Source organism: Leucoraja erinacea, unplaced genomic scaffold, assembly GCF_028641065.1.
Source record: "Leucoraja erinacea ecotype New England unplaced genomic scaffold, Leri_hhj_1 Leri_105S, whole genome shotgun sequence".
NCBI lineage: Eukaryota > Metazoa > Chordata > Chondrichthyes > Rajiformes > Rajidae > Leucoraja > Leucoraja erinaceus.
In genome coordinates, this window is record NW_026575297.1 from 51407 (window position 1) to 74763 (window position 23357).

The 23357-nt window shown below is 43.2% G+C and overlaps 1 protein-coding gene across 1 annotated transcript; it reads left to right on the plus strand.

The window, feature by feature from the left end:
- Positions 1-201: 201 nt before the first annotated feature.
- On the plus strand, positions 202-15808 carry LOC129715212 (histone H1-like). Its single transcript, XM_055665073.1, has one exon. The coding sequence runs from the start codon at positions 13774-13776 to the stop codon at positions 14413-14415; it is 642 nt and encodes a 213-aa protein (XP_055521048.1). The 5' UTR covers positions 202-13773; the 3' UTR covers positions 14416-15808.
- Positions 15809-23357: the final 7549 nt, after the last annotated feature.

Sequence of the window (23357 nt, forward strand, 5' to 3'; positions counted from 1 at the left end):
TTCTTGGCGGCCACGCGCACACGCACACGCAAGGCATCGGAAGCTTCAGCCTTGCGCCCTGTGAACGGGAATTAGCTCGGGATTCTTCCAGTTTCCAGCCCCGCAACGTGGATGCCTCAACTACGGGGCCGTTACCGTTAGAGTGAGTCAATTACTGCAGATCTGTACCAGAAAAACTGGACATCATGCTGGACAATATAATATAGGACAGGGCATTTTCAAGCAGCTTGTCCTGTCCTATATTATGTTGTCCACTGTGCAGCATGATGTCCAGTGTTGCTTAAATCTGTGGTAGCTGTAGCATGGAGACTGAGCTATTAAAACCCCGTCATAAAACCAAGTCATATATAAATGATCTGCATTATATGCAACCTAAAACTTTGTATTCTTGGATGTATTAACCTTTTTTTCACCAATTGCCAGCTGTAAAAATAGAGGGTGCCAATTAGTTAATAAAATTGCTTTATAATCTGCAGAAAGCATTTGGTCTCTGTAATTGTGTTTTGTTGCCTTTGGCTTGAAGGGCCGAATGGCCTCCTCCTGCACCTATTTTCTATGTTTCTATATAACTGTCATGCACGAAATTTTGTTCAAACTTGTTTGAATAACAATAAAGGAAATTCAATTCAATTCAATCTACAGGTGGAGATTATCTTCCTCTATTTGGAAATGATTCACGATGGAAATGATGCATTCATAACTTCAAGACACAATCTGAATTCAATTGTATTCAATTTTTGTCAATGTGAGATGTAAACGAAGTGCTCACAATCACGATGCCAGAGACAAAGTCGTGGAAACAAGGAACTCCTTTATTTATGAGTCTGCAGCCCCCGGGTGTCTCTCCAACCGAGACACACCGAGACCAGGAAACCATCCTCTACTTATACAGCACCATTTGGCTGAATCAGCCTCCCCTTCTGGCTCCTTCCAATCAGAGCACTAAGGTTCACATTCTCACCAGAAAGTCCCGTAACGCCCTTCAACGTCCAGGTTACCTCCCACATCATACATCGCATGTGCATTTAAATGAGACATTTTGTTATGATGGGTGTTGTTGTAATATTCATGTATCTTATTAAGCATGCGCAGTACAGAGTAGTTCCTGCCCTTTTCCCCAGTTCTCGTAATGTTTCTGCTGGACTGCTGGAAGCTCACCATTATCCTACCTCAGCTATTTCTCAGGATTTCTAATCTAAATCAACTATCCCTATTAATCCTTTCCTCACAATCCACCCTTTTTCTTTTGCTACACAATTTTGATTTATACTATTTCCTCCTTCTCTAGTGCTAGCAGCAGACTCTTCACCTCCCTATCCTCCTCTCGCTGGTCATACTGTGTTCTGAAGGCCATCATGGCGGCGTTGTTCTTTGTCAGGGCTGTCTCTATCAATCGCTGCGCCAACCACCGTACGCAGGGAATGATACAACATCCGAATAGGCACAGCAACCCCATCATAACTACCACTGATGTTAGGGCTGATGTAAAGATGTGCTTCCATTTCCCAAACCAGGAGTCTAGAAACCCGGTCCAGGAGGTGTCTATTCCAGATTTCTCGGCCAATTCGATAGACAGGGGCGTGAGACCTGCTAGGACTCTTGACACTGACCCATCCGGAGCAGTGTTGTTGGGGATGAAGGTGCAACATTGTTCCCCAAACATTACACACACCCCTCCCTTCTCAGCCATTAGCATGTCCAAGGCCATGCGATTTTGCCAGGCCATTAGGCTGGTAGCTGTCAGTTGTTCCGCTAATCCTTCAACTGCATCTCGAGTGTAATTTATAAAGCGTTGTTGATTGTAGTATAGGTAGTTGATCCAGTCCACATTTACTTACAGTGATTACCATCATTAGCATGTGCCAAGCACTGCATTTTATCTCTTATTTCAATCGTTCTTTCTCAAAGATCAGAGTCAGTGGTTTCTTTCCCTGTCTTATACCGTCCACTTCTCCTCAGCCGGAGATTCCACCGGTCCCTTTATTCGCACTGCGTGTGTCCACCCTTTTTCTTTTGTCTGCACTGCTGTTTCCGTGGTCAATAGTACCAAATATGGACCAGTCCAACGGGGTTGCAACTTTTCTTCCTTCCACGATTTTACAAGATCCCAGTCCCCCACTTTCACAGAATGGATTGGAAAGTCGAGATGGGGACTCTGTGCCAGCGTTGGCAGACTTGGTTTTTAATTCTGTAATAGAATGAGATACTGCCAGTAAATAGTTCCTTAAGAAAACATCACTACCCTCTAGGGTGGGTATTCGTTCTATCTTTCCCAAATAATAAAGACTTAACTTGTTCAACCTTTCTCTGTATCTTAGTTGCTGAAACCCAGTCAACATTCTAATTGATCTCCTCTGTACTCTCCATATTTTGTTGACCTTTTTCCTATAATTATGCCAACCAAAATTATACACCATACTCCACAATTGACCTCACCAATACCTTGTACAATTTAACATTACAACCCAACTTCTATGCACAATGCTCTGATTTATAAAGGCCAACACACCAAAATCTTTCTTTACCATCCTATCTACACGAGATTCCACCTTCAGGGAACTAGGCACAGTTATTCCTAGATCCCTCTGTTCAACTTCATTCCTCAATTCACAATCATTTACCATGTACGTCCAATTTTGATTTGTCCTGCCAAGATGTATCACCTCACACTTATCAACATTAAACCCATGTGCCATGTTTCAACCCACTCTTCCAAATGACCTAAATCTCTCTGTACACTTTTAAAATCTACTTCATTATTCACAACACCACCTATCTTAGTATCATCTACATACTTATTAATCTATTTTACCACACCAACATCCAGATTATTGATTCACATGACAGACAACAGTGGACCCAACTCACATCCCCGAGGTACCCCTCTAGTCACTGACCTTGAACCTGACAAACATCCATCCACCATTGCTCTCTGACATCTACCATACAGCCACTTTTTAATCCATCTTGCTATTCCTTACTAACCCCTTCTTAACCAACCTTATTTCCTTATTGAAGTTCATCTAGACAACATCCACCACTTTACCCTCATCAATTTCCCTAATAACCTTTTCATTAAAAAAAATCAAGATTAGTCAAACATCACAATCACAAATCCATGCTAATTCTTCCTAATCCTACCCTATTTATCCAAATTCCTATTGTCTTTAGTATCCTTTCCATTATTTTTCCCACCACCGATGTCAAACAACATTCTTGTTAAAACTCTACTCTTTTCTCACATCTTTGTCCTCCTGTTCACTTACCTCAGGGCTATTATCTATTCGTACCTGCGGGACAGCCATCATGTAATTATTGAAATGATACTAGGTATATCAACCTTCTAAACGAACATCAGTCGGTGGTTTAGAAAACTCATACATACACCTTGTCTTCGGGTTTAAAGGGTCCTTCCTCCTGGTCCATCTCCATCAGCTTTTACTTTACCTGTTCATAAATAGACTTGTATATCATAATTAACTGTTTCATATACTTTTTAAATTCTATCTTTAACTGTTCCAAACTCCATCCCTTGTAGGGATCTTTCCATTGTGCCACCTGCTGGTTAGTTTGCATGCAACATCTCTTCAGTACCAATGGCAGGGCATCGATTCAATTCAACTTTGTAATTACACAAATCTTATTTATATTAACCTTCAATGTTCCATTTATTCTTTCCACCATGCCTGTGACTGCAGGTGTTACACACCCAAATGTGTATTTTACTCTAAGAGCCTGTATTGCCAACTTGACTTCTCTCTAAATGAAAACAACCCGTTGTCAAAGCTGATTTCTGTAGGTCTACCAAACCTCTTAATTACCTTATTCATCATAAACGACACTACAGTGCTCATACCTAAATCGATTCAGACTTACCCTAGACAAAACAACAGCTTATCATCTTCCAGATCCTGTTCTGGCTGCTTCGTCTGCACTTTAATTTACCTTCTTATGTGCTTGACATGTACTGCTAACTTTTGGTCTCCATTTCCCCATACAATTTCAACATATTTTCCAATCTAGTCTGAACAATATCCTGCCTTTCCCAAGGTCATCATCCTCTGTCCTACATTCTGAAGTTTTTTTTTTAATCTCTCTCTCTCTCTTACATTGCTTTTCACTTGTGGAACAAACCAACAATTCATCCACATCATCAAATACTTTCTAAGGGTATACCTTCCAACTCTGCCTTTATCATCTAATTAAAACATGGGGCTAGTATTCAAAACCCTACCTCATCCTAGCCTTTCTTGACATCCTCCTTTAAATCTCTTTCTCTCTTGGGGACCCCAGTCCTGTTAGGGCTTATATCCAGATTAATTTCACTCCTGATAGGACATTTTGAGGAAACGTTCCCCAAAGACATTTATTATTGGCATGTAATTCTCTGGCCCTGCTTGGTTCTGTCATAGGACTCACCTGTGTCAGTTCATCACTTATTTCAGTCTTTTCAACCAGGTCCGTTGTTTATTGACAACATTGTCTTTCTTTTTCCAGCTTTCTTTTTAAGCTTTTCCTGCTGGTTTGCAAGTCTTTTTCCTATCTTTGCGATATTTCTAGACCGCAGAGACCAACTGTTTGCTGAATCGGGGGTGGGAAATTAATGACAATCCCATCACCTCCTCCAATCTGCTTGACTTTAAGAAGAATGACATCCACCACAGTAGTTCATAATATAATGTTCATCAACTGGTTGCCTATTTCTTGTTCATTTTCAACTCTCCACCTTTTCAGCTGATTTTCCAGATAGGCTACATTATTTGCCTCTCCTTGTGTATCTCCCCTTTGTTCCTTGGGGTTCACCTTAAGTGGGTAACATTGTCTGAGGGCCTGCCATACCCTCTGCCTGACTGTGTCAAACAGCATGCCATTGCTTATTACATTGTTCGCATCAGTTTATACCATCCATCTTCAGTAGTTCTGTCACTTTAGTGGTTCCTATCACTTTTACCAACAGTGCCTTCAAATCTTCCATGGTCAATAATCGTCCCACGTTCTCCTCCTCCAAAGACCTAATCCATTTCCTCCCCCATCAGGGATATAGGGTGAGGTTTTTTTTTATTTTTTTTTTTAGCCCTCTGTTTATGGGTGCCCCAAGGGATAATCCGTGTCTGTCCTTCTCTTTTCTCTTTAAAGCAGTCTCATCACTTTATCCCTATGCTTCCCACTTTAATCCTTTCTGGTATGCCTTCTTTCTTATTCTAAACTCAATTTCTTGCTTCTCAAATATTCTACCCTTGCAAATTCATTCACCTTTCTTTTTAAATCTTCCACTGACTCCTCCTGCTTTATTACTTTCACACCTGTCGTTTCCTACTTCTGTTATCTACTAACTGCCTCTCTCTCCTTTCTTTCTAAACTTGAATGTTTACCATAAAACAACAAACCATAAAAGCTGCTCATGTTTCATCAATTAACTTATTCCCAATTATTTCAATCCATATTCACCCACTATTTTAAATGTCCAATTCCTAGCACTAGTAACAATTTTCCAAATTAACTTTACTGACAAGAAATCTGACAGAACATCAGAAAATCCAAAAGTTGATTTTACAACTTCCCCTTTTAGGTTACGAGGATACAAACAGCTAATCGTTATCTTACACCTGTTTGTAACCTTCCCCCATTGCTTCCAATTTATTTAAAGGAACCTACAGTGGAAATTTTTGATTCTGCTGTGGGTGGTCGTCTGTGTTCAACTCTATAATTTGTTGTGTTCTATTTTTTTTAATTTATTTACTAACCTTTACAATGTGGTCTACAAATGCAATAAACAAAATAATTATCACATATAGAAACCTCCTCTTTCATTCCAAACCGGTTTTTACACACAAATCACATTTGTTCCATTACTTCAAATAAATTATTCAATTTATATCATTCTTATCTCCCTGTCCGACCTCTCCCGTCCGACAAAACATTCGCCCCAACAGACTATCGGGCAGAATGTGAGGACCCTCTTTCCTCAGTCCCTTTTTCTTAACACCGTGTTTATCATACCTGCTTTGCCCGTACAGACCCCTGAACTCTTCAGGGCGGTAATACCTGCCTTGCCCGTACAGACCCCTGAATTCTTCAGGGCGGTATCCACAAGGTCTTAACCCAATCGCCCGAGAAGTACTGAATAGTCAATTTTCCTTACCCGGGTCCCGTGCACAGGAATTGCTCGATTTATCCCTTCCTTTACACCTGATTCCCTCTTGTTTCCAGAGTCTCTTGTCCGGATATCACTCGCTCAAACGGCTGACGGCAAGCAAGGAGTCGAGACCGCTGAACTCAGCGGGGTGCACCGTCCTTTCTCCCGCTAGCCGTCCGGGGTGGGATCCCGGAACCGAGCCCCCAAGCTTGTGAGATGCAAACGTGAGTGCTCACAATCACGATGCCAGAGACAAAGTCGTGGAAACAAGGAACTCCTTTATTTACGAGTCTGCAGACTTCATGTAACACCAATATCTGATTACAACATTCATGAACATAAATGAGACCCAAGTAAAAAAATAAAATGTATGCATTTCTCTTATAACTGAATAGATCGGCGATGTTTGGGGTTTGAAGACCGGTCCCTACTCGGAATGACGCCTGTCTATTTCACTCCACAGATGCTGCCTGACCCGCTGAGTTACACCAGTACTTTGTGTTCTTGATGACAGAGAGTCCTTCACAAAAGTTGTCCCGCGGTAAAAAATAATCTTGCTTTTGTAATTCAGATCTGTGATTTCTTCCAACATTGGTATTCACCAAGGAGAAGGATATTGAATTATGTGAGGTAAGGGAAACAAGTAGAGTAGCTATGGAAACTATGAGGAGCAAAGAAGAGGAAGTACTGACACTTTTGAGAAATATAAAAGTGGATAAGTCTCCAGGCCCGGACAGGATATTCCCTAGGACATTGAGGGAAGTTAATGTAGAAATAGCAGGGGCTATGACAGAAATATTTCAAATGTCATTAGAAACGGGAATAGTGCCAGAGGATTGGCGTACTGCGCATGTTGTTCCATTGTTTAAAAAGGGGTCTAAGAGTAAACCTAGCAATTATAGACCTGTTAGTTTGACGTCAGTAGTGGGCAAATTAATGGAAAGGAAACTTAGAGATAATATATATAAGCATCTGGATAAACAGGGTCTGATTAGGAACAGTCAACATGGATTTGTGCCTGGAAGGTCATGTTTGACTAATCTTCTTGAATTTTTCTCGGGAAATTGACGAGGGTAAAGCAGTGGATGTTGTATATATGGACTTCAGTAAGGCCTTTGACAAGGTTCCTCACGGAAGGTTGGTTAAGAAGGTTCAATGGTTGGGGATAATGGTGGAGTAGCAAGATGGATTCAACAGTGGCTGAATGGGAGATGCCAGAGAGTAATGGTGGATGGTTGTTTGTCAGGTTGGAGGCCAGTGACTAGTGGGGTGCCACAGGGATCTGTGTTGGGTCCACTGTTGTTTGTCATGTACATCAATGATCTGGATGATGGTGTGGTAAATTGGATTAGTAAGTATGCAGATGATACTAAGATAGGTGGGGTTGTGGAAAATGAAGTAGATTTTCAAAGTCTACGGAGAGATTTATGCCAGTTGGAAGAGTGGGCTGAAAGATGGCAGATGGAGTTTAAAGCTGATAAGTGTGAGGTGCTACATCTTGGCAGGACAAATCAAAATAGGACGTACATGGTAAATGGTATGGAATTGAAGAATGCAGGCGAACAGAGGGATCTGGGAATAACTGCGCACAGCTCCCTGAAAGTGGAATCTCATGTAGATAGGGTGGTAAAGAAAGCTTCTGGCCTTTATAAATCAGAGCATTGAGTATAGAAGTTGGGATGTAATGTTAAAATTGTACAGGGCATTGGTGAGGCCAATTTTGGAATATGGTGTACAATTTTTGTCGCCTAATTATAGGAAGGATGTCAACAAAATAGAGAGAGTACAGAGGAGATTTACTAGAATGTTGCCTGGGTTTCAGCAACTAAGTTACAGAGAAAGGTTGAACAAGTTAGTGCTTTATTCTTTGGAGCGCAGAAGGTTAAGGGGGGACTTGATAGAGGTCTTTAAAATGATGAGAGGGATAGACAGAGTTGACGTGGATAAGCTTTTCCCACTGAGAGTAGGGAAAATTCAAACAAGGGGACATGACTTGAGAATTAAGGGACAGAAGTTTAGGGGTAACATGAGGGGGAACTTCTTTACTCAGGGAGTGGTGGCTGTGTGGATGAGCTTCCAGTGAAGGTGGTGGAGGCAGGTTCGTTTTTATCATTTAAAAATAAATTGGATAGTTATATGGACGGGAAAGGAATGGAGGGTTATGGTCTGAACGCAGGTGTATGGGACTAGGGGAGAATACGTGTTCGGCACGGACTAGAAGGGTCGAGATGGCCTGTTTCCGTGCTGTAATTGTTATATGGTTATATGGTTATTGTTAATGTCACCGTATTCTTTCTCAACCAGGTAGAGGTAAAAGGCGTTTTAAAAAAAGGGTAGCAACATGGATGCATAGAACATCAAATAGAGAACAGTATAACAACGGAAAGGGCCCTTCGGCCCACAATATTTGTGCCGAACATGGTGCAAAGTCAATCTGATCGCATCTACCAATACACGGCCCATAAATCTTCCCGCACTACCCTGTACCTATCTAAAAGCCTATTGAACGCAATTATCGTCTCTGCCTTCATCACCACCCCTGACAGTAAATAGGATAGGGGAGGTTTGGAGAAATATGGGTCAAACGCGGGTGAATGGAACCAGCTTGGATGGCCAACTATATCGGCATGGACGAAATGGACAGAAGGACCTGTTAGCGTCCTGCATGACTATGATTCCACGGCTATTTCCACCACGTTTCCCATGTCGTTTTCAGCCGGGACAGAAGCTTACTATTTGGAGAAGATCCTAGTGAAGGCACCGATTCCATCGGCACCTGTACGATCATACTCCAATACCAGAATTAGGGTATTTCGATCCGGTTCTTACGGAGATCTCACCAGCAACAGATTCCCCCACTAATTCCCCAGTGCAACAGCAGGAACCCCTGCAGGAGCCTTCACTTTACCAGCCTGACCAATGGCTCTATCCCCATCTGTTGCTTGATGGCAAACAGATGGGAATCTTTGCTTATATAACATTACACTGCGAGGTTCATTGACAGAATCAAAACACAAAACATTGGAACTTTCCGCCCACAAGTTCTGTCCTCGCATTTACATCAATATTTACAAGTGTGAATTGTTAGTTTACGATTGTGTCTGTGTTTAAATTGTCATGTCAACTTTTTTATTTCCCCCAAATTATTACAGAAGCGAATAAAAATACATTGGAAAACCTGAACATAATAGTTGCGCTTTCTCGCCAATTTTAAATTTAGTCAGCTATAACTCGACTTCTTTAGAACATCGATATTTCAGTTAGAAGTTAAAACTGGAAAGTTTGTGTTTAAAAGCTGATTACATTACAAAGTTTAAATTGTTAATTCATTGAAAATTTGCCAGAAGTTAAGTTTCAATTAGTAAATATGATTTCTGTTATTTTTATGACTAGCTTATCTAATGCACTTAAAACGCCGAAGGGAACTTTGACCCTAAAATGTACATTGGAATGAAGTTTGTTTCCTATCATTAATTGCAAACTGTAGAGCCGATGAACGTCGCGAGCCTCTGTAATGATATAAGCACAAGTCCCGGGTAAATTATATGTTTAAGTAGCATTCTTTCATGGATGGTATCACTGAATAAGAACGGGCTGCTCACACAACATATGGTAGATTTTATGTAGTTTCTTCCATGCAATAATATTCATACAAAATTTATAAAGTGAAATGAGAAAAGATAGGTAGTTGATCAGCACTTAAAATATATCTTTTGGAAAGTGGTACCCGCATGAAAAATGTATGCAGTGTTCTTTGTCTCTCCTTTTGAAATAAAGTATTGTCTGGATGCCTTCTTTTCAAACATCTCCGCATTGGACCGTCAGATATTTCAATGTTCACAAATCAGCCTCCAAACTTCAAATGATAATTGTGCTCGCGCCTGCCATTTTTAAATGCATCTCCCGTTAATTGTATTCAAAGGAACGCATCATACATGAAGAAAGGGAAAGTTTGAAAACATCTTTAAGTAGATTAGTAATAAAATCACGCATTTGAAGGCCGTGTTCAGCACCCTCTTTAACTCCTACTATTCTCAGATTTTGCCTCCTTGACCTGGCCTCTAAATCTTGACATTTCTCATTCAGTTTATTCGTTAGCTCCCAATTCGTATCGTGTTGTTTTTTCAGACCTGTTTTTTATTGGCTCATCTGTTCCATTTCACCCTCCAGCTCTTCCATCAATTTTTCCGTGTCTGTTAATTGCTTCAACAGGGTGTCATGTTTATTGTTATAATCTCTCTGCATACTTTCCAATTCCTTCACAGTCCTGGACTCCAAATTTTTAAACTGCTGGTTCACGGCTACATAAAGCTCTTTTACTTCGCCACAGCTATTATCAATTTTCTTAGAAAGATTGCCCTCCATAGTGGAGAAGTTGTTCTGAATTGTAGAATTCATTTTGGCAAATTGCTTCTGAAGATCTTTAGTAATATCTTTAAGAATATTAGCTCTTACTGTTCCTTCCCAGCTTTTCATTTCTTTCTCCTTTGTATCACTTCTCGCAGCCATATCGCTTGTAGGTTGTTGAGGTTCCAGCTCCTCTTCCAAACTTTCAAAAGTGGGTTCAGGGGTGATTTCAAGCTCATCCAGAGCTTTTTGGAGCTGGAAACTGATTGTAGTCTTCTTGGATCCTCTCTGACCTCTTCTCTTTCTCATCCAGTTTTTACGATAAGATCGTTTTAAATCCCAAATCCACCAGTACCGTTTGATGGAATCAGTACCCTCGACGTTCAGCAAACCTGATAAGAATTTTTAACTCGATCCTGGCATGGTAGTCGACTTTAAACACGATTTGTCTAGAGGAGAGCTCAGTGCAGCTGCCTTCACTGCTTCATAGCAGCCACCGGAAGTCTGTACAACCATACCAACTGTTAAAATGTGGATTAGGAATATGATGGACATAGCACGCCTTGAAAAAATGAGACTCCGACTAATAGATAAATATGACCAATTCTTAAGGAGTTGGTCTCCTTTCATCGACTTTTTGGAATCATGTGATGCAGCGGTACCGTAAAGATTGCTGATTTCCGTTCATGACGTGGATAGATCTACATCTCCGAATACAGATTTGAAAAATTCTCTTTTAAGGGGCCTTCTCTTCTATTTCTACTTTCCACTTTTTATTTATTTATTTATTTTTTTATATACACACTTCACGTTTTTCTACTCTCTACCATCTATTTTTCCACTTTTTCCTCTTTCTATTGTTTTCTTTTTCTTGTCTTGCTTACTTCCTTTTCATAACATAAAACTAGAGGTTGTATATAGAATGGATTACGGTATGACATAGTTGGCACCTAAAATTAGGTTCCACTGTACTGTTTTGTACTGTATTAACTTCTAATAAAATAAACAAAAACAAAAACAAAAACAAAAAAAGCCAGAGGATTTGGAAACTTTCATCGGACAACAGAAGGAAACAAAATCAAGCAATACGGGCTGAAAAGTTGAAGTACGAGGGGAAGCTGGCCAGGAATGTAAAGAAGGACAGTAAAAGCTTCTTTAGATATTTTAAGGGAAAAAGAATAGCAAAGTAAAATAGCAAAGTAAAGTGGGTCCCTTGAAGGCAGACACGGGTGAAATTATTAAGGGGAACAAGGAAATGGCAGAAGAGTTGAACAGGTACTTCGGATCTGTCTTCACAAAGGAAGTTTGCACCCTAGCGGCATAAACATTGACTTCTCCAATTTCTGGTAGCCCTTGCTGTCTCCCCCCCTTCTCAGCTCTCCCTCGGCCCTCTGGCTCCTCCTCTTCCTTTCTCCTTTTTTCTCCCCACCCCCAAGCCCCTCATCAGTCTGAAGAAGGGTTTCGGCCCGAAACGTTGCCTATTTCCTTCGCTCCATAGATGCTGCCTCACCCGCTGAGTTTCTCCAGCACTTTTGTCTAGGATGTTTTGAAGGATGAATGCGATCTCATTGAAACTTCTAGTATCTTTGCCCGCTAGTCCAAATATCTCAGTTGTCTGGTACTAAGTTGAGCGCTGCGAATAACCAAACCGAACCGGGATCTTATAGAAACTTACAAAATTCTTAAGGGGTTGGACAGGCTAGATGCAGGAAGATTGTTCCCGATGTTAGGGAAGTCCAGGACAAGGGGTCACAGCTTAAGGATAAGGGGGAAATCCTTTAAAACCGAGATGAGAAGAACTTTTTTCACACAGAGAGTGGTGAATCTCTGGAACTCTCTGCCACAGAGGGTAGTTGAGGCCAGTTCATTGGCTATATTTAAGAGGGAGTTAGATGTGGCCCTTGTGGCTAAGGGGATCAGGGGGTATGGAGAGAAGGCAGGTACGGGATACTGAGTTGGATGATCAGCCATGATCATATTGAATGGCGGTGCAGGCTCAAAGGGCCGAATGGCCTACTCCTGCACCTAATTTCTATGTTTCTATGAAGCTCCAGCACCAATTCGCTCAGCATCGTGACCCTTCCGTAACAGTCGTGTTTTGTAAACCAGCTCGAGAGTAATAGGTCTTAGCTTTATCTCGTTCTTTTCCGCCAGACATCTCCATTCTACTGCTCAGAAACTTCATTGAACTTGAAACCAAAGACTATAGAGGAGCGCTCCTCTAGTATCTTTGCTTGAAACCTCATCGCAACTTTTATATCTCCCTAACGGATGGACAATGCTGCCGTTTTCATTGGTCAATTGATTCCTCTTTGATTATTGATTGGCCTTCCGCAGCAGATTAAAACAGAAACGTTCCCCAATTTCAGCCAATACAACTCGAGATCTTACCTATCCCTAATTAGCATATGGTATCAACCTGAGAAGTTGACAGTTTCTTTCTTGGACGCCATCTGACCGTATATACGTACTTATAATAATACAATTTACATCGGGTAGATTTGAGCGCTATTCATGCGAATCTGGGGCGTCCTGGTTTCACTTTAAGTGATTACAAAATCCAAATATAGACTTTCTATGTGTTTATTTTTCTCTGAACGAAATCTCATTTTGATGTCCATCACCCAAGTTCCGGTAAATATCCCGGTTTTGGGTTTGATTGAATGTGCCTGTTACAGGCCGGCGGTTGCACTTCACTGACAAATATTGAATTTAAAGGCATTGGATTAGGTCATGTTTTTCCATGTTGTGTACCTTAATTAAGCTATCCAATTATTGACGTGGTCGATTCCCCGTGGATGGCGTCGCCCGATACAAAAAAAGAAAACTAAGGCAAAAAATAAGATTCAATTACTGAGGAGAAACTTAATCAGAAAACCTCTGAAATTGTGCAAAGAGAATAATCTGACATGTTGTGAACGTCGCGTCACGTTAATAAATATATTCTGGTTCAATTGATATACGTTCTTCAGCAAAACGACATTTTGTTTTTGTCCAATATTTGTTATTGGTAAGATTATTTTTTCACTTTAGGATTTATGGACAAACCAATCAATCAATCACCCTTTATTGTCATCTTGCAAGCAACAGTTGTACAGCAACTGTCTCAGGTGTCCTTTATATTTATACATTTAATAAGAGGAAATCTGAGACCGAGATCTTTGAGTTGCTTGACTCTGCAGCGTCCGTCACATCAAGTTAAATAGCGGTTGCGGCTAGAAATATTTCACTTCTGGAGAGCGAGGTAGACACGCGCAGATCACAGGGGGAAACACGTTTTTATTACTGCGATGATCCATACTGTACGCGCCAATCGTACCGAGAGGAAGACCAAGGGCCCGCAGATGACCAAAAAGCCCACAGTATCCAAGTTAATCGTGCAAGCAGTGGCAGCTACGAATGAGCGACGCGGGCTCTCGTTAGTCGGTGTCAAGAAGGTGCTGTCGGACAGCGGCTACAATGTGACGAAGAACAACTCTCGGATTAACCAGGCGGTCAGGACCCTGATCAACAAGGGCTCGTTAGTGAATGTCACGGGCGTGGGCGCATCCGGTTCCTTCAAACTTAGCAAGGAGCAGAAAGACGAGGTGCAGCGGGTGGAAAGAACAGTGATTGTATCTGGCGCTGCGGCTACCAAACAACTGAGGGGCAAATATGCGGCCAAAAGACCCGCTCGCGCGAAGAAACCCAGAAAGAAAGGGCCGTCCCGGCGGAGAATGAAGGACGGATGGCGCAGGAAGTTGACGAAAGGCGGAAGAAAATTAAAAAATGCCCCGAGAAAAAAAATAGACCGGACGGGCGGGAATGGAAGTCGCCAACGGGCAAAGCCGAGGAAAACGACCAGACCTCTGAAGAAAGCAGAAACACCTCTGGATGAAACTAGCTCCGAGAAAGGAAACCTAGCTGTTTCGGGGCAGCAAGAGAGCACCTGAGTGAAGGCAGATAATTCATAACAGACAACGGCTCTTTTCAGAGCCACAAAAATATGTCATGAAAATGCCAAAACGATTGTGTGAAGTTTAATTTGCGATACTGCATGGAGGGAGATTGCAAATTGAACAGTTAACAATTTAAAAGGTGCCAATTATGCTGAATAATGAAAACAAAAACCTGCTAAATATGAAATCGAAGTTTATTCTCGAATTATTGATTTGTTCACTGGATAATGTATGACAAAATGTGTATGGTTTTTATTTTGTTTACATTTCAAAATTGGAACACGGAATCCTTCACAGGATGAGGCAGCGGCCACATGAAGTGCTGGAATTACTCAGCGGGTCAGGCAGCATCTTTGAAAAAATCTCTGGAATCAATCTAAAGAAGACCCAAACCCGAAATATATATGAACGTGTGTGTGCGAGCCAAGTTAGAGATAAATAGATCTCAAAGTTCCTACTCATGGATCAGAAGCAACTTTGATTTAAAGCAACACTATTTCTCTCTATCTTATTTATTTACATAGAAAATAGGTGCAGGAGGAGGCCATTCGGCCCTTCGAGCTAGCACTGCCATTCATTGTGATTATGGCTGATCGGACCAATCAATAACCCGTGCCTGCCTTCTCCCCGTATCCCTTGAATACCACTAGCCCCTAGAGCCCAATCTAACTCTTAAATCCATCCAGTGATTTGGCCTCCACTGCACTATGTGGCAGGGAATTCCACAAATTCACAACTATCTAGGTGTAAACGTTTTTTCTCACCTCAGTCTTAAATGGCCTCCCCTTTATTCTAAGACTGGCCGCTGGTTCTGGACTCGCCCAACATTTGGAACATTTTTCCTGCATCTAGCTTGTCCAGTCCTTTTATAATTTTATATGTTTCTATAAGATCCCCCAGAGATTTGTCAGCTGATGTACATAAACCATAAAGGCAATTATATTAATAAATATATACATATAAATATATGCATATATATAAATATATTAATTCATATATAAATATATGTATACCAGACTAAGTCGGACTAGTTTAGTCCCAGTTTACACGGGAGGGCTGGTCCCACAATGCAATATGCCACCTCTCCACCAATTCCAATATTGCTGGCCAGTGGAGGGGGGAGGGCTTTCTGGAGCACTAGCATGGGTGTTGTGGGCCGAAGGGACTGGTTTCCAGAGGGCTAGTATGGACATTGTCGGCATACACACACACTCACTCACACACACTCACATACACACACTCACAGACACATACACACACTCACAAACACATACACACACTCACTGACTCACACATCGTATATATCACACACATCACCCCTTGCAAGGGGTGACATTGAAACAGGAGATGGTGAGTCATTATGGATAGAACTAAGGAATTGTAAGAGTAAAAAAAAACGTAATTGGGACTAATCTACAGGCCCCCAAGCAGTAGCCTGGACATAGGGCGCAAGTTGAATCAGGAGTTAGAATTGGCATGTGTGGTTATGCTGTGGTTGTTATGGGAGATTTCAACATGCAGGTAGACTGGGAAAATCAGGTTGGTACTGGACCCCAAGAAAGGGACTTTGTAGAGTGCCTTTGTGATGGATTCTTAGAACAGCTTGTATTGGAGCCTACCAGGGAGAAGGCAATTCTGGATTTAGTGTTATGTAATGACCCGGATTTGATAAAGGACCTCAAGGTTAATGAACCATTAGGAGGGAGTGACCATAACATGGTCAGGTTTAATAGTAAGATTAAACGAGTACTTACCAGTATGAAGTTTGATCTGTATTTTATGAGGAGTTACGATGAGGGATTACGTGAAGAACCTGCCCAGTGCGCTGTTGCGGCATACTTCGAAGCAGCGGTGTGGAATCACAGGATAGACACAATATTTGAAGTAACATAGTAAAGATCATGAGACATCAGTTTATTAGTTTGATCTATATATTGAGGGTGGGAGCGGAGGGCACGTAATCCCTCATCGTAACTCCTCATAAAATACAGATCAAACTTCATACTGGTAAGTACTCGTTTAATCTTACTATTTTACTTCGGAGTCACGTGAGTGATTCCGTGAAGATTTCAAAGGTCTGTGATTTCAAACCGTGTAACAGTTTTTATTTCACTCACTGCCGAAGTTTTTGAGGGAGGAAGTGTTATCGTAATCAACCAATGGATCTGCTTTCACAAGAAACAGAAAGGTATTTGTTAACAATAACAACATAAATAGCTCCCCTGAGCTTAAATTAATATTGCAGTTTGTAATATTCTTTCTGCAATTAAATCAGGCTTATCAACGGTTTACAATAAAAAATGTTCTGAACGTCGTTTCCCTTGACCATTCTGCCGTATTGAGAATGTGGTCAACCGGGATGTCCATTCGTTCAGCCGCTGATATCAATGCTGCCCTAGTGGAATGGGATTAAAATGTATTATTATCTATTCCGGCAGCTTTCAGTACCTGTTTGAGCCACCTTGAAGTGGTTTGGCTCGTACCCCATCTTGGGGTTTCTGTGGTTGACCCATAGGCTTTCCTCTCCCTCTAAGATTGTGGGTTGTGTCTATATATTGTAGTAGACGGGTCACCACACTCAACCTGGACTCTGGTGGGTAGGCCCGGAATCCCACCAGTGAATTGGGTGTTCCTGGTCCATATAACAATTGCAGCACGGAAAACACAGGCCATCTCGACCCTACTAGTCCGTGCCGAACTCATAATCTCGCCTAGTCCCATATACCTGCGAGTTAGGTTTTTACCAGACCTAGAATGATGAACGTGATGCGTCTGGGGTAATCACCATGTTATCCAGTCTAATTTTATGGAGTGACTGGACTCTGTGAGCGTATACAAGAGCCATAAGCATGAGCGTTTTTAACATAGATTGAGCAAGACTGAGGGATCTGGCTGGTGCCATTCTCTGAGATATGTCAATATCACACCGATATCCCATGCATGGGTATACCTGGGTTTTGCTGTCCTGCTGTTTTTAGATAAGCAGACAAGGCGCTCCATGCTGTATTTACGGCACTGTAACTCACCTTTTAATCATGGTGTAGATGTTCCAGGAACTCCAATACGTCAGTGGTTGAATAGTTTGGTATGTTGTCCCTGCGTCGTGGCAGTATTTTCCCATGCTCTTGGTGACTGTTCGCAGGGATGCCGACATGGTGGTAATGGTTCCTTTGGATAATCCCAGTCCCTGGTAAGGTCTATTCAAAACCTGCACCCAGGAGTTTGATGTTTTTATGGCATGGGTGGCTTATGCCTGATACTGGGTTGAGTCAGCAACCATGGTCCACTAGGGAAATCCATAGGTGACTCGCCCACCATGTCGTGATGAACTGGGAACCATGGCTGTGTAGGCCGGTCGGGCACGTTCAATATCTCGGAGACAGATTCCATCTGTATTGCGAAGTGCCCGACTGATGAGGCAGAAGGGAGGAAGGCAAAGCAGAAATTCCCCCTTCCAGCGTGTAGGCATCTATCGCTGCTGCCTCTGATCTGGTTCCTAAGTCACATACATAGGTTACTGGTGATTCCGTCTTGTGCAACGAAATTGATATCTGGCTTTCAAACTGCTTAATACCTTTAGCAGGTATTTTGGGTTTGACATCTATTCAATGTTATCATAAATTTTTACCCGTGACGTGGTGTCTCCCACTGTGTTCTAGCTTCCTAGGAAATAGGCAGCTGATAGTTAAAATGTCTTTTGACACACCATTGCCAGATCTGTTTGACCAATTTGTTGCACAATAATGATTTTATGCTCCCCATATGGTTGATATAAGCCACCACCATAGTATTATCAATCCGTAACCGCATATGTACGTGCTGCATTTGAAATGCATATGCTTTTTAGCCCAATAGGCGATCACCAATCCCAAATAGTTGATGCCCGGTGTGTATAGTAACGATGATTCTGAATTGGTCCATCTGTTACCTGTGCTGGATATGGAGTTTAGTTGCTCCCCAGCCTAAAGTACTGGCATCGGTTTTTAATAACCAAGTTGGGATTGGTGATAATAATAGGGCTGAAAACTATGCCAAACATATGTCTGCCCACCACTGTAATTGTGATATAGCTTCAGTGGGTACATTCATGATTTGATTATAGTGACCCAAGTACCTTGGCAAAGTAACAGTCATATGGATGGAATTGATATTGAAGCCCAGATAATCCATGGTAGTTAACGGCTTCAATTCTGGTTTATCTGGGCGTGGGATGAACCTCAGTGCTTTAGGGAGCTGTTTCGTAGCTAGAACTGCTGCCACAGCTAATTCCTTTGTTTCCCCTAATATGAGGATATCATCCAATATATGCCATGATTATGCTTGTTTTCTTAATATTTTCATGGCTATTTTTAATATTTATAATAGTTTAGGGCTGAGGTTAGACCATTGGGAATGCTCTATACTCCCATTGTTGCCCTAACCGGGATATCCATTATCCAGGTAAATTTTTTTAGGTATCTACAATGATCCTAGTGTATGGGTATAAGATAGTTTGCATCTTCCATATCAATGCTCGCCATAAGGTATCCTTTGGAGATCAGATGTCTGGCAGTGACAAAAACCCCGTCTCCATCTTAAAGTGTATATACTCAACAGATTTATTTAGTGATATTAGATCAATGATGATGCTACATTCACCATCTTTTGTAGTTTTAGTGAATATATTCGATACAAATTCCAATGGTTCATGTTTACTCCCACGATCCGTTTAGTAAGCAGTTGTCCCCACTTGCCTTAAAGCCACCTCCATCGTGCCAGTGCCAAAACACTCCACTGCGGCAAGCCTCAACGACTTCCGCCCAGTTGCACTTACCCCCATCATCACCAAGTGCTTCGAGAGGCTGGTCCTGGCACACCTCAAAAGCTGCCTACCCCCCACACTGGATCCCTATCAGTTTGCCTACCGCAAGAACAGGAGTACGGAGGATGCCATCTCAACGGCACTTCACTCCCCCCTCTCCCACCTTGACAACAGAGACACTTATGTAAGAATGCTGTTCATCGATTACAGCTCAGCATTCAACACCATTATTCCATCAAAACTGATCACCAAACTTGGTAACCTGGGCATCGACCCCTCCCTCTGCAACTGGATACTGGACTTTCTAACCAACAGACCCCAGTCTGTGAGGTTAGACAAGCACACCTCTTCAACCCTCACCCTGAACACCGGCGTTCCTCAGGGCTGTGTGCTGAGCCCCCTCCTCTACTCCCTCTTCACCTATGACTGCACACCTGTACATGGTACTAACACCATCATCAAGTATGCAGATGATACAACGGTGATTGGCCTCATCAGCAACAACGATGAGCTGGCCTACAGGGAGGAGGTCCAGCACTTAGCAGCATGGTGCGCTGACAACAACCTGGCCCTTAACTCCAAGAAGACCAAGGAGCTCATTGTAGACTTCAGGAAGTCCAGAGGTGGCACGCACACCCCCATCCACATTAACGGGACGGAGGTGGAACGTGTTTCTAGCTTCAGGTTCCTGGGAGTCAACATCTCCGATGACCTCTCTTGGACCCACAATACCTCTACTCTGATCAAGAAGGCTCATCAGCGTCTCTTCTTCCTGAGGAGACTGAAGAAGGTCCATCTGTCTCCTCAGATCCTGGTGAACTTCTACCGCTGCACCATCGAGAGCATCCTTACCAACTGCATCACAGTATGGTATGGCAACTGCTCTGTCTCCGACCAGAAGGCACTGCAGAGGGTGGTGAAAATTGCCCAACGCATCACCGGTTCCACGCTCCCCTCCATTGAGTCTGTCCAAAGCAAGCGCTGTCTGCGGAGGGCGCTCAGCATCGCCAAGGACTGCTCTCACCCCAACCATGGACTGTTTACCCACCTACCATCCGGGAGGCGCTACAGGTCTCTCCGTTGCCGAACCAGCAGGTCGAGGAACAGCTTCTTTCCGGCGGCTGTCACTCTACTAAACAACGTACCTCGGTGACTGCCAATCACCCCCCCCCCCCCCCCCCCACACTTATATTTTTTTTTTTTATTCAAATCGTTTGCTATGTCGCTCTTCAAGGGAGATGCTAAATGCATTTCGTTGTCTCTGTACTGTACACTGACAATGACAATTAAATTGAATCTGAATCTGAATCTGAATCTAATGAGCCTTTCTAGTTCAGCATGACCTTCTCGCTTCTCTTTCTTGGAGGGAGAAAATGCCCTTGGGCGCATTGCTGAACTGGCGGTAATATGCCCAATTTGAATTCAAGTTTTTATCCACTAATACTGTTGAGTATATATTAGTTATTTGTGACAGCACCATATGCTTTTATCAACAAGTGTAAATGCCCCCCCTACCCAGCCCCCCCCCCCCCCCCCCCCCCGCAGTTAGTAGAACACCCTTATTTTGTGTAAACTGGGAGGAACCCGACTACCTACCTCCATGTTCATTGTTTTTTCATGAAGGCTTAGTTTTGCTGGTATGCTGGTGCTGTCGGTGGGGCGGCGCATTTTCCACGGTTCCGCTCTGGGCCCCTGTCTAAAAAGAACTTTGGGGGTAATGTGAAGCGGTCGCCAGGCTTTCACCAGTCCTTGTTCGATATTTGCTGGTGGATGCCGAGGGGTGCTGCCAGCTGGGTGTTGGATGCGATGTCCTGCTCGTTCCATGGCCTGCCCTCATGAGGCGCACAGGTTTAGCTGCCTCTCTTCCCGCAGCAGCGGTTTGCATAGCCCCGTATATTTGGGGTTGAGGGCAGGTCTTATATGCACAAATGTCAGTCGAGTATCCCAAATTTGGGAACATCTTAGGCGTCAGCACACTCGTAGTGCAACGGGATAGTCTCATCCTGGGAGAACCACCTTGGTGATCATGGCGTCTCGCCTGCCAGGTGAGTATGATCCGTGGAAAAAACGAGCAAAGGCGGTGACATCTTGACCCTCTGTTAGGAGCTTCAAAGTTCGCTGCTTTTAGCTCTTGTCTGCGAGTCTGCTGACCCAGCTGCCTGCAGATTTGCCTCTAGAAAGGCCTACTCCTGCAGGGCTTTGTTTGGGAAGATGGTCGCGTGGAGGAGCCATGTAGTGGCCCACGACACCCAGCAGCTCTTCCTGATCCTGCTCCCCTGGCATACTGCTGTTCTCGTCCGCCTGCCCAGCGTTTAAGCCAGCCCAGCCCTGGCCTCCTTAGCTAGCCTCAAAAGAGGGAGCAAAAGGGTGTGCTATAAATTGGAGGAGGCATAGCTCAAACTCCGTTGTTGCATCAATCCCTCGACAAGGGAGATGGCTAGTGCAATAGCACTGGGGTAGGAGTGTCAGCTCCCTTGGCATTCAGCCAGTGACCCCTCGTTTTTCCTGGAGGTTTTGAACTCCATGACCTCCTCTGGCTTGGGGAGACAGACATACTTATTTTTGCTGTCTCCACCTGTTCCAGTGTTGGAGGAAGTTGATTCCTGTAGAACCTGTAGTTTTGGTAAGGTTTTGTCTTACCTGTAGTTAGAGGCTGCCTGCCGTTTTTCAGGCGGCATTGTAGTGGTTCCCGGGCGGCGATTCTCCTTGTCAGGAGTCTGCAGGGCTGCCGGTCGGGTTTTTAAATTTCCCTCCGGTCCGCTGCTGTTAACCAAACAGCTGTTCAGCGGACCAGCATCAGCGCAGCTCCCTGTTAGCGGTCCGCAGCGTGTGCGGTCCTGTTTGCGCCTATCCCCCTCCACTGTCGGCTCCTTCGCTGGAGTCGAACGGGGGCCGCTTCCTCTGCTGCTTTGCTCCCCCTGGAGCAAAAACCACAAGGCCCGATTAAGGTAAGTACTTACCTCACGTTCCTTGGTTGCGGGAGCGCCCGACTCCCGCTGGCCGCGTGTGCACAGCTGTGCGATAATGCCGCAACAGCGCACTGGGCGGGTTCTTCACGGAATCACTCACATGACTCCGAAGTAAAATCTACAATTAGAGAGGGAGAAGGGTAGATCGGAGGTGTCAGTGTTGCAGTTGAATAAAGGGGACTATGGGGCCATGAGGGAGGAGTTGGCCAAAGTTGACTGGAAAGATACACTAGCAGGGATGACTGGAACAAAAATGGCAGGTGTTTCTAAGAATGATACAGTAGGTGCAGGATCAGTTCATTCCTCGGAGGAAGAAAGATTCCAAGGGGAGAAAGGGACGACTATGGCTGACAAGGAACGTCAGGGACAGTATAAAAATTAAAGCGAAGAAGTACAACATAGCAAAGATGAGCGGGAAGCAAGAGGATTGGGTAATGTTTAAAGAACAACAGAAGATAACCAAAAAGACAATACGGGAAGAAACGATGAGGTACAAAGATAAGCTAGCCAATAATATAAAGCAGGATAGTAAAAGCTTCTTCAGGTATGTGAAGAGGAAAAAAATAGTTAAGACCAAAGTTGGACCATTGGAGACCGAAAAAGGTGAATTTATTATGGGGAACAAGGAAATGGCAGATGAATTGAACAGGTACTTTCGATCTGTCTTCACTAAGGAGGACACAAACAATCTTCCTGATATAGTAGTGGCCAGAGGATCTAGGGTGACAGAGGAACTGAAGGAAATCCACATTAGGCAGGAAATGGTGTTGGATAGACTGATGGGACTGAAGGCTGATAAATCCCCAAGGCCAGTTGGTCTGCATCCCAGGGTACATAAGGAAGTGGCTCTAGAAATCGTGGATGCATTGGTGATAATTTTTCAATGTTCTATAGACTCAGGATCAGTTCCTGTGGATTGGAGGGTAGCTAATGTTATCCCACTTTTTAAGAAAGACGGGAGAGAGAAAACAGGGAATTATAGACCAGTTAGCCTGACATTGGTGGTGGGGAAGATGCTGGAGTCGAACATTTCGATAGCAGTAACAGGATCGGTCCGAGTCAGCATGGATTTACAAAGGTGAAATCATGCTTGACTAATCTTCTGGAATTTTTTGAAGATGTAACTAGGAAAATGGTCAAGGGAGAGCCAGTGGATGTAGTGTACC